Source organism: Centruroides vittatus, unplaced genomic scaffold (genome assembly GCF_030686945.1).
Source record: "Centruroides vittatus isolate TY-2023 unplaced genomic scaffold, ASM3068694v2 contig_1787, whole genome shotgun sequence".
Taxonomy (NCBI): domain Eukaryota; kingdom Metazoa; phylum Arthropoda; class Arachnida; order Scorpiones; family Buthidae; genus Centruroides; species Centruroides vittatus.
In genome coordinates this window covers 531,131-544,306 of record NW_027121094.1, presented here as the reverse complement: position 1 = coordinate 544,306, position 13,176 = coordinate 531,131, and the positions used below count along the sequence as shown (strand labels likewise).

At 24.4% G+C, this 13,176-nt stretch overlaps 1 protein-coding gene across 3 annotated transcripts in view; it reads left to right on the top strand.

The window, feature by feature from the left end:
• The first annotated feature begins 3,105 nt into the window (after positions 1–3,105).
• The window catches only part of LOC136969439 (serine/threonine-protein kinase DCLK1-like), a 65,129-nt gene continuing 55,058 nt past the window's right edge, over positions 3,106–13,176 (top strand). For all 3 annotated transcript variants that reach the window (XR_010879824.1, XM_067263596.1, XM_067263595.1), the window contains exons 1-2: positions 3,106–3,199; positions 10,717–11,479. Coding sequence is in view for 2 of the 3 variants with exons in the window: in XM_067263596.1 (XP_067119697.1) it covers positions 10,721–11,479 (759 nt within the window). In the remaining variant the exon portion in view is untranslated. The remainder of the gene's footprint in view (positions 3,200–10,716; positions 11,480–13,176) is intronic.

The following is a 13,176-nucleotide window of genomic DNA, read 5'->3' as shown; positions in this document are numbered from 1 at the left end:
AATGATTACAGTGCTTTATTATAATTTACTGCTATATTTATTAATCATTTATAAATAAAAATTACCAACGGCCGATAATTCTTAAACTCTGGGGGATTCGGGATCGAATCCGGCAGTCGAAAAACCCCTGGAATTCTCGCATATGTCAAGGTCCCATTCCTCACCACCCATTACGAGCCTGGCCGAACCCGCAATAAGTACGAAGAAAAAAAGTCCTTTTAGTGCCTGTAAGGTGGAGAGTTGAAAATGGAAACAGAAATCATGTAGGAGACATGCACAAATAAAGAAGTAAAAACAGAAATAAAAACATTTTGATTCCGGATATAAATATTATTAGTAAGTTTGAATTTCCACACTGAAAAGTTGTCTTCATTTTAATTTTTAATTTAATAGCCTTTAATTTATAAACAAAACAACATTAAAAAGTAGACATATATTTCCAAAAATATATATTAAAAAAATAACAATTAAATTCAAAGTGATTAATTCAGTTAAAGAAGAAAGATCAATTAAATTTCTGTTGAACGATTTAGATTTTTGAATAATCATTATTTCGTTGATAAAATGAAATCGAATTGTTATATAGTAAATACTATAAATGACACCTTTTTCGTCATTTCTAAAATTTGTAGTAATAAAACACATCAAAACTAAGAAAAATGTTAAAAAATTGAGCTCTTTCATGCAGAAAAGTACTGATACTTAAAAGGATTTTGAAAAATATGAAAATTTATATAAATTTATTGAATGAAAATAACGTTGGAACATAGAAAATTTTATTATCAAAATATTAAAAAATCGTTACAAGACTTGATAAATTTTTAATGTGTTTATCACGTTGCTGCCACTAAGAAAAAGTCCATAAAATTCAGTTAGTTCCTGAATGTGAAAATTATAGCATGTATCTTTAAAATTTTAATTCAACTTTTTTAAAAAAAAATAATAGATATTTCAATAAAATTTCCATTAAAACTTTTGCGGGATGATTTCAAAAATGGATACATTCGCCATTTTTTTTCAATAAATTTGTGTGCAACCTTGACACTCAGCACATGCTTGATTTTTATTTTCATATAAATTTTAATTTTATTAATGTCTATATGTTAGGGTAATCTTTTATATTACGTGACAAATTTACTATTAGGCCTGCTAAAGATAAGAGTAAACAGAACAATTGCCTGAGGCATATCATCCAAAGCAAAAACTGTTTTTTTTAAATAAACGAGTTTTACCAAGGCTATTATTATTTTTAAATTTGTCTTTTTATAATAATTATGTATAATATATATACACACACATCAAACTACAATCACTAAATTTAGACTTAATTTTTGCTTCTTTTTTACAGCGTACAAATACAGTTTTAATGTGTCCAGAGCTATAAATATGACCGTCTTGCTTATATATATAAATCTTATAGTATATAACGTCTTCATGTTGCATTAGAAGAAATAGTCTACAATTTGAGAACATTTATACGTAGATGACAAAAAAAAAAAAAAAAAAAAAAAAAAAAAACTTAAATCAACACCTTAATGCTTGCTGAGAAATTTTTAATTAAACGAACGTTTTCGGCCTCATCTATAGGCCATCATCAGGTCGAAATACAAAAATTGGAACGCTTACGTTCCATACATAGAATACAAAATTCAAACTAAACGTTTTTTAAAAAATGGAACTAATTAACGAAAAAAATAAAAAATAAATAAATAAATAAACATATAGTGAGAAACTAGTAAAACAAGAATAATAATAACAAACGAACATAATATCAATATTACCTATCCTAACTAGAAATAATTCACTTGATAGGTAATATTGATATTATGTTCGTTTGTTATTATTATTCTTGTTTTACTAGTTTCTCACTATATGTTTATTTATTTATTTATTTTTTATTTTTTTCGTTAATTAGTTCCATTTTTTAAAAAAACGTTTAGTTTGAATTTTGTATTCTATGTATGGAACGTAAGCGTTCCAATTTTTGTATTTCGACCTGATGATGGCCTATAGATGAGGCCGAAAACGTTCGTTTAATTAAAAATTTCTCAGCAAGCATTAAGGTGTTGATTTAAGTTTTTTATTTAATTCTGCTGGGTGCGAGTATGAATCAGTTACGTAGATGACTTTTGTTAAACAAGATTTTTAATTTGATATAGCATTTATAATCATTACAGTAAACATTACTTTTATATTTCAAAATTCTTTAACTAACAGGCATTATAAATTGCCAATTAAATTGATTTTTTCCTGAACACGAACTTGGATCCTTATGTTTTCGGTATAAATTTTCTTTCCGTTCTGCTAGATTAATGTAAAATCTCGCTGAATTGATTTATTAAATTATTTATTCTATTTCTTTGGATAAATTAATACCTTTTCCGTGTTTTTCTTTTTTGTTTTCCTTTGGAAAACTTGGATAAATTATTTCCATTTTTTAAGTATTTGATCATTTTATATTCAAGATGACTTACAATTAAAATAGTTTATTTTAAATTTATTGAAATATCCGTTGAATTCAAAGAACAAATAAAGTTTACATTAAAAATTTAATTTTTTTCTAGTGAAAATTTCAATAGAAAACAAAATAATTTCTAAAATATTTTGAATTATCAATGCTAAACGTTGTGAGTAATCATTTTATTTTATTATTACGTTGAAAACCATTGAATTGCTTCCAGTTTAACAAAAATTCCGAGTAGAAATTTAACAATAGAAAAATAAAACACTAATGTTTTATGAGAAATATTTAAAAAGATATTAATAGAAAAATTTCCAGGAAGTTAATTATTTGTTGAATGATTTCACTATGTAAACAATGAGAAAGAATTCTGTTATATTTTACGAATAATCTCAAGAAAAAGAATAATTATATTCGCATTAATTAAATTTCGTTCGTCATTAAGCCGTTTCGGAATTTTTTCACACACTCCAATTAAGAAAATAATAACAATAATAATAATAATATTAATAATAATAATAATTTTTAATTATAAATAATACAAATTAAATTTCGTTAGTAACGTATTTTTTCATTATTTTACATGAAATGTGTTAATTCACATTTAATTAACTGAAAGAAAATAAAAAATAAAAATAAAATGACGATCGTTGCGGTGCAGAAGACACAGTAATTGTGGGTATTTTCATACAATATGGCGGACGGTTCGCCGGTTGGGCATGAGCAGAGGAAATTAAGGTTTGTTGTTTATTTAAAACTGTTCCAATTATATTATTGCAAATGTGTAATATACAAGCTTTTACACGTGTATTTTTTATATTTTAATATATATTTTTTCTTTGTAATTAGTATGCATTAATTATATATGTTAACAATTGAATGTAGTGTTTTGGTTTATAATTAAATCTTTAATCACTGGAGCAACTCCATTCACTTGTTATGCATACTACAAAGTGTCTATGAAAGAACCTATTGACATACATATTTAATTATAATATAAACAATATATACACATGTTATATATTTACCAATGCTTTAATGCAATATTTTAAAAAAATCAATTTTTTTAAAACTAAATTTATGAATTAAAAAATGGGTGGTTGCATTTATTTTAATAAAACACAATGCTAATTGTTTTGCATATATCAAGTCTTCTATAGTAGTATTGTAAATACTACTGATTGTGCATCTTATCTATTATATGGTCTAATGCATCTGTAGATAGTAAATGCTGTAAATTTATTTATTTATTTATTTATTTATTTTTGCAAATTGACTTCCAGATAAAATTTACAGAATTTATTATATACGTTACATTTTGGGAAATCGAGGTGCAAAGTGTACAGGTTTATCTAATACGTCGACGAAATGTAATTTTAAAAAATATGTATACATATTCGAAATTATAAAATTCATTGATAATTTATGTATAGAATTAAAATCTATACATGATTAAATTATTGAAAATTATTTTGTTTTACAAATAAATAAATTTTGTCTATAAATTCTTAAGTTTTTTTCATTTTATTAAAAATTTTCGGAAATTTTTTCAAATTTAAAATGTGATTCAAGATCATTTGTTGATTTTTATAATGAATATTTTTATAATTTGAATATGTATAAATATTTTTTATCTACTTTGTAAAATTCATAATATTTTTTGTTTATTTTTATTTATTTTTTATTAAATTCTGCATATTTGCACATTTAAAAAAATAAAATAGATAATCAAAATTATGGGTATTATATTGTTTTTTTAAGCATTAATTAATTAATTATGGGTATTATAATTTGTATATGATGTAACACAATACAATTCTTACAATCATAATTAATTTTTGATTTTTGAAACGAATATTATAATTATTTTTTAATTTATTCATTTAAGTTAAATCTTATTACAGTTTTTTGTATTGCTGATAGTTATTCATTTATAATACAAATTGATTTATAATTTATATAGTATCACAAATAATTAACATGTTTGTTTCCTTCTTTCATTATTAGGTGTTGATAACTGATTTCTCATGATCCATTAAGGATATTATTCAAACAAGTTATTAATTCTACAAAAATGTTGTTAAATTAAAAAAAATTCTCTCAATAAATTTTTAATTAAATAATCCTTACACATGAATGGAAATTCCATCCATTTACTTGTAGAAATACATATTTCATCAATATCAGTTACTTCATCATACTAACAGAATATGAAAAAACTATCAAATGAGGTCAACAAACTTTGATACTTGGTTACTTTTTCAGTTAATTTGATATCCTCCTTCAGCACTGCTATATCTCATATAAAATATAAACTAACTTTACGTGTTTATCAGAGATAGAAAAAAAGTTTAATTTAATTCTGAATATTAAATAACTATTTTTTTTCTTATACTAGATTTATTTTCATTTTAGTTTTCTTTAGATTCATTTCATTTTAATATTTTTTTAGAGAGACGTTTAAATCAATTGACTTTGCAATTCTTTAAAAATATTCGTTAATATTATAACTAGGAAATTATCCTTCAAAAAGTATTTAAAAAAATTTTATTTCTTATTAAATATTGAAAATTCAGAATAGACTCACCATTTTGTTTACTCTAAGATTTTATATGAATGTTTGAAATGAAATTTTATTCATCTATTATGTCATCGCTTTTTAATTTTCGTAAGTTTCATAAATTAATTAAAAATATGATGGTAATATTTAAATAGAAAATTGTATATATTGAAGAAGGGAATTTTCTAATTTTTAAAACATTGTCAATAAAAATTTTATTTTGCCTTTCATAAAAATTTTATTTACAACAAAATGATTTCGAGAGCAAATTCCAGATTATAAAAAGTAAAACCCTTAAAATTATAATTTGAATGTCAAGAAACAAAATTAAATTTTTAATTTTATAACTAAAAGTTTATAACTATAATAATTTACTTTAAATATGATGAGAGAGGAAATTTGTAAAGAGAAAAAAAAAATTGTAAAATACTACACAGGATCTTAAATTGATTTATTCTAAATTTTATTAATCTCGAAAGTTTCATTTTTATAATGTTTCAGTTTTTACGTATGCCGGTATTTATCTAATCATTATTTATTGTCACTAATTAAAATTGATTTATTGCTTTTTTTAACTGAAATAAAACGTTTTATGATGATGATCTCAGAAATTGTCATTTGTATCCTTTTAGCTGAATGTATTAAAAATTTATTACAATAAGCGACTTCTTCTAATAACACTGTAGTGTGTAACACAGAGACACAGACTAAAACCTTACACAGTGTTGTATACGATAGCTATCGTATACAAAAATTTATTAGTTTTACTGTTATATAAATGTAGTTTTTCCAATCATAGAAATAACAAACAATTTCACATATTAGTTTTTGGGTTTATTAAATATAGATATTTTATATACGTTCTAAAGCATAAAATTTTATTAACTAAAATAAAAATACATCTTTTATTTCATTGAATTTTATATTTAGAATACCTGTACAAATATCATGGGTCAAGTTTGTAATATTTGACAAATCTGGAAAAAGTTATGTTAATTAAACTATATTGATAATTTTGAATATATCTAATCTGTTATACAGAGCCATGTTTGCAATGAATTACATCAACATTTAATTATAATTAAAGTCAAAAAAATAATAATTAAAGTGACTTAAACATATAAAATAATATGAATGGTTTTTTGACAAATAGGAGTAACTGTAGGGTGATATTAATCTAAATTTGTTCCAAAAGTAATAAAATATGAACCATAATATTTTACTTTACGAAATATTTTTAAACTAGACTCTAAATAGTATAGTTTACATATTATTTATTTAGTATTAACATTATATTAATGTTTAATAGGAAATCAATATAATATAATAAATAATTTACATGCTTCCTTATTTGTTTTTCCTTAGGAAGAATTTATCAATAAATTATGTATTAGCAAACTTATATATATTTATAATTTTTTTTTATTTTGGCAAATATTTAAGTCATCAAATTGTTATCAAATTAAAATTTTAAAATATTTAATATTTCTAATTTGATTTGAATAATTCCAAAGACAAAACAATATGTATTTTTTTAAATTTCTGTTAACCGAGAATGCAGAGAGTTTATTTTTAGGATCATAAAGTTCAATCAACTTATCAAAATTCCTCCAAGATAGATATAATGTATTTATTCTAATTATAACTTTTTTAAAAATTTTAAGTAATTTCTTATTTATTTTTATTTTAAAATATTTCTTATATTTATTTTATTTATATTGTCAATCAACATATAAATTTTTCATAACTAAAATTATCAAAAAAAATTTTAATTTATATCATATAATATTTTTCTTTTTTGCAAATATATATTTTTAAAAATTTATAAATTAACATACTCATTAAACTGGCATTTTATATAATTTAATAAAATTTATATCTGTTATTATTAAATGATTAATTTTTTATGTTAATAAAGTACAGCTGACCCTTGATAATCTGACGCTTTTGTAAAATGACGCACTTCTTGTCAAGGTCACCGTAGTCCCCGTCTTCAAAGTGTGAGCACAGTATGCACGTATTTACATATGTACATAATTAATCTACCTACGTTGTGGCATTTAGTTATAATGTTTATAAATTACTGTACGTACTGTATTATTTATGCCTATACATACTGTATGTACATTTATTGGCTTCCATATTTCTTTTAATAAACATGTTTTAGTTAACCGAAATGGGTGTTTCATTTCCATATTAACCTAGGCAGCTTTTTACTCATAAAATGTAGGAATATTGTAGGCTACTGCTAGCAAAACAATGCCAAATATGTAATCACTTCCGGTAATCCGACACCACTTTGGTCTCATACCTGTCGTATTATCAAGGGTCAGCTGTATAGAGTTCTTTTTATTTAATCTTTTAAATTTCAAAAGGAAAATTATTTTCCTTCTTGTACTTTCATGCATATAATTCACACAAAAATATTTTAATATAACATTTTTTCTTTCTCTTAGTAGAAAGAGTCAACACGTGATGCTTTTGTGACTATTCCACACGCGGAAAGCTAGAGCTTCTTTAAATAAGTTTCACAGAATGTTTTTGGCCATTCTAAATGGCCAAAAAGTTTGTTCTCTTATGGATTAAGAAACTGCTAGAAAAAGAGTGAAAGGTTTTGTGAAACTTATTTTGTGACTATTTTTTGTTGAATGAATTTTAATGATGATTGTTTATTTGAAGAAATTTATAGAATATAATTTAAATTAAAATTTTTTTATGTATATTTAATAATCATTAACATTTTTATTTGTACTCACCTCTTATTGCCATTTGATTTATCGTTACAATTATATACTTTCTACACAGCTTTGAAAATAAGTTTTAGAAGAAAGTATATTCTCACTTTAAAACTTTACTATTAAGGAAAGATATGAATTATTTTTTCAGTTCTGTGACTTATTATATTCATATATTTATATACATGCATATCTATTATAAAAAATATATAAGTAGATTGTATAATTATTATGAGGATTGATTGATAAATAAGATCTCCATTTTTGTAAAATTCATTTGGGAAGAGGTAGAATAATGTGACCATCTTTGATTCTCTCCTATACAGCAACTTGCAAATTGTTGATCTTTCAACATCTTTAATTTTGGGAACAACCAGAAATAGGGTAATGCACATCTTGCTATAAGAAGAGCACAGAATCTGCGAGTTCAGGTTCTTAAACATCTTCACTGTTTCCTTACTGCAGTGCGCTCTTGCATTATCATGGTACAAGAAAAAAACAGTTATTTTAAGCATAAATTTTGCACAATGCTTCACTGATCACTGTTTTTTGTAGAATGAAGATGTATTTATTTTAAATTTAACTGTTATGCAATGATATCGAACAATGAACTGAAACTGAACATACAGACTAGACACTTGTCATTACTAAATGGTGATGATTGTTTGTTTCTATACTGCATTTTGTGGTACTCTGTGGTAAGTGATCTTATTTATCAATCAACTTTCAAACCTATATTTTTTTCATTATCATACATATACAGGGTATTATTAGTAATAACTCAGAAAATTTGCTTCTAAAAAATTGATAAGAATAAATTTTTAATATTTCTTAGTCAGCCTTTTTAATGCCATAAAAGTCTTTGCCCATTTCTCTCTTCTGGGTGAGGTGGGGTAACTTCAAATTTCAAATGGAAACATTCAGTTTTCTTGTATTTTTGGATTTTCTATTAAAAAATAAACTTTTATTGAGAATGTTTTTGAAAAAATATTATATGTCAGAGTGGGCAAGCAAGAGTTCAGTGGGAGCCGAAATGTAGGTTTTGCAAAATGCATGGGAGCCGCAGTTCTGTACTGTCGTGGCGGATAGTATAGTAAGGCAGGGAAGGATAGGGTGTCCCCCATCCGGGTCAAGAACTTGGAAATAAATTACTAAATATAAATATTGCTTAGTGCTCAATAAATTGTTTACTTTCTTTTGTTTTAGTAAATTCTATGAAAAAAAGAAAATTATATATATAATGTTTCTTCTTGGAAAAAATCTATTTAATTTTTGATGATATTTTATTTTTATAATTTATAGTCTATAAAATAGACTATAATTTGCAGAAGTTTCCTTGCAATCAACAGGGATTCTTCAGAAATAACAAGTAGTCCTTTGGACAAAAACTCTACTACAATTTGAAGAATGTGGTTGTGAACAACAAAAATTATCTGAAAAAAATGAAAAAAAAATTTATCCTGCATCAAGTCTATCAAATTATTTCATATATTTACTTTTAAAGACATTTAAAATTTTTTAATAATATAATAAATCTTTTCTAAATGATGATGATATTATATATTTTATACTCATTTTTACAATATGTATTTTCCAGGGAAATAATTTCTTACTTGTTATTAACCAAATCTTATTAGGAAACACACATTTCTACCCATAAAAATTATTTAAAATGCAAATGTAAAAATCCTTATATATCCATTTTAAAATGTGATTAATTAATTAATTCATTCATTATAAATAAAAAGGTGATTTAAAAAATTTATTGGTATACTTGTGATCTGTAAGCAAATAAAAATTTCTCAATTGTAGAATTAATATATTAAAATATTACCTTATTGTTAATTTAAAACATTCATTATAATAATTATTCTGTGTATTGAATTTTTGTTTGTATAACCCACAGCAGCATAAATCCTGCAGAAAATTGCTAGAAACAAAAAAAAAAGTTTTACATAACTCCATCCACCTTGCACCTATATAAGCATCCAATGTTTCATATTGTTGATTGTTATATTGTATACCTTTTATTGCCATATTTTTTCAAAATTGCTCTTCTGCTCATTGGGCTGTAATTTTCAAATTGTGGACCTATACCTTCCCACTATTGTCCATCGTTTGTTAATCTCAAGAACAGAGTTAGATAGATGAAAATCGAGATGATATATTAGTCTATTTTAATCAAAACTGATTAAAAATTGCAATCTGACACTGTAATGTCACAATAAGAAATTTCAAATTTTCTAAGATGAATTCTGTTTGGAAGTCATGTCATTCAAAAAAAGCTAATTTTAGAATAATACTATTCCATTGTTGTTTACACTATAAAATTAACTTTACATTATTCTTACTATAAAAAATACCAAGTCTCAATTTAATGTATTCTTAACGAAGCCTTCATTAATAATGCTAAAATTTTCTTAGTTTTTTTTAAAATTTTTTCTTTATGTTTTCTGAAAAAAATAATTTTTAATAATGCTTTTTCTCTCATAAAAAGAAATAAAATTCAAATACTTTTAGCTTTTGATAAACATTCTGCATAATTTTGTTTATTCCATCAGATATTTATTGGTAATATGAGAGAATTTTGAGAGAAAGTAAGTTTGAGATTGTGAATGTTGTTTGTAATTTTGATTAGTGATTGATTGAAAAAAATTGAGATTTATTTATGTTTATTCAGGTTCATTACTTGATTATTCATTATAAAAATAACAGAATAATGTGATTCTTGATTTCATTTCTGTTCCTAAAACCATTATTGATTACTTTATTTTGATTTTAATTTAAACTAAGAATTCATGTTTAAGAATTTCTTTAATGTTGTAAGTATTTATTATTATTTCAGTGTATTATAATTATGTCATAACTACATCATTCTTGAAATTCATCATGTATGAATTTACAAATATTTAAAAAAATATTTAATAGTTTTTATAAAACATAATTTTTTATTTTTATAGCTGAATGTTAAAAATGTCTGAAAATCAACAGAACCAAGATCAAAATTTAGACTCTTCAAAGTTGGATGATGATGATCAGCAATCAGTTACAACTTCTAGACCAGCATCGCGTGGTGAACATCATAGTCCAACACTTAGTGCTCAAGGATCTCAAATAAGGACAAGTTTAAGGAAATTAACTCAAGAGAAAAAAGCAAAGAAAATCAATTTTTATCGAAATGGTGATCGTTTTCATAAAGGTTTATTATACGTTTTATCTTTGGAAAAAATTAGATCTTTTGATGCACTTTTAGAAGATCTTACAAGGTTATTAGGAAATCATGTTAGTCTTCCTAAAGGTGTACGTTATATTCTTACAATTGACGGAAAAGAAAAGATTTCATCATTAGATCAGTTACATGAGTGGGAAAGTTATATATGTTCTTCTACCGATAACATTGTAAAACTTAATTATGGCAAGAAAGAAAAAATTGAGAAACCACCTCAATCAAATAGTATACGAAAGCCAATTGAAAATATTGTAATTCAGAAAAGTGAACCATCAGTTTCTTATTCGGAAAGTGGAACAAAAGATTTGCGTAGTTTTATCCATCCAAAATTAATTACAGTTATCAGAAATGGCGTAAAACCTCGTAAAACTGTAAGAATGCTATTAAATAAAAAAACAGCACATTCATTTGAACAAGTTCTTGTTGATCTTACAACAGCTATCAAACTAGATACTGGAGCAGTCAGAAAAGTTTTCACTCTTAGTGGAAAACAGGTTTGTTAAAATTTTAAAAAGCTTTAATATTTTGATTTTTCAACAGCTTGAAATGACTTTATTGTATTGTAAAACAAAACATTATTTAACCTCATATAATTTTTAGTTAACTTATAAACTTGAGGCTATAATTTTTAATTTTAAAGTCATAAATAATGAAAATAAATCAGATAAATCAGCTTACGTTTCAAAATATAATAAACCATCTTTAATATTCTCAAATAAATTAATAAGAAACAAAAGTTTTCAGCTGATCTGTAGAATAATCTTCAGATTTAAACAAAATTCTAAAGCAATTACATTCTAGAATATACGATGTGTAAAAGTAACATGATGTTACCGAGGAAAGAAAATGACTCGGGAGAATCGCTTGGTGTAGATAGAATTTAAGAAATTTAATGTTTGCTTTAAATGAAATTTTACTGACAAAAAATTATCAAATTTACACTAATAGGTATACAGTAATTTGGGACAAAATTTTACAATATGACCAACAATGTCCCATGTGACAATAAACAAAGGAAATTTAACCTAATTTAATTCTAACTTAACTAGTTTTTACAATAATAGGGCTCTTGATCAAGATGATGGGGGTCTTCTTCTTTGAAAGAAATAAAAATTAAGATGGAAGAATTTAGAAAAAGGGAAGATGGTTGGTAAATTAACCTATGATTGTCTTTGTTTGGTGATGATAAGAAATTCCGTTTTGTTCTTACCAACACACACGTTACTCCTCCAAAACTCAATCTCAAAAGATAAAGATGTCCGTCTTATCCTTCTGTGTCCCTATATTCCCTTTCTTCTTAGTTTTTCTGACCAATTCAGTTCTACCCATTTTGTTTTAAAGAACACATTAGACCAATCAATAAGGGTGAGGCCATATGGACAAAAGCCTGGAAGTACCGTTTTGAAAGAAAGGGAGGGAAGTTAAGAACGCAAGGCCTGATCAAGCCACAATGTACCCTATTTGAAATTATGATTAGTGTAAAGAATTATTTAAGTCTATAATTTAAAATTATTAATTCTTTTTTATATTGTTAATGTAGTGCTTTAAACTCAAGTAATTTTAAATTGTATGTGTAATTAGTTTTTTATATATATTTAAATTTTAGATTAAAGTAATTCTTTACATCAGTCCAAATTTTAAGTATTTGATGATGAAGATGATACAGGTATACTTCGAGTTACGTTGTTCTCGATTATACTTCGTTTGTCAAAAAAGTATACGAAAAAATAAAAATCAAGTTTAAGTCATTTTATTCGACTTTACATCCGTTCGCCACAAATATTGAAGTCGTAATATCACTAGAAAAGCATTAAAAGCACATAAAATCATATTAAAATATGTACATTTACAGTAAATGTTAATATAATCATCATAAATCCTAGAGAACGAAACAAGAAAAGATCTGTGTTTCTGTGTTGTCGTCTTATTTAGTGGTCTTTAAGTGCTCATTATTGGCGTTTTCCACTGTAGTTTCGACTTACGTCGTAACTACACAAGTAAATTTGACTTACGTCGCCTCTCCTGGAACCAATTACTGACGTAAGGCAAGGTATACCTGTACTTGTTTTATCAAATTAACCATTGAATTTATATTAATTAATTATTTATTTTTATCTTTTATTAATAATTTCATTCTTATTAATTCAAACATATTAATTACACACTGATATTAAACAGAAATTTTATTGAA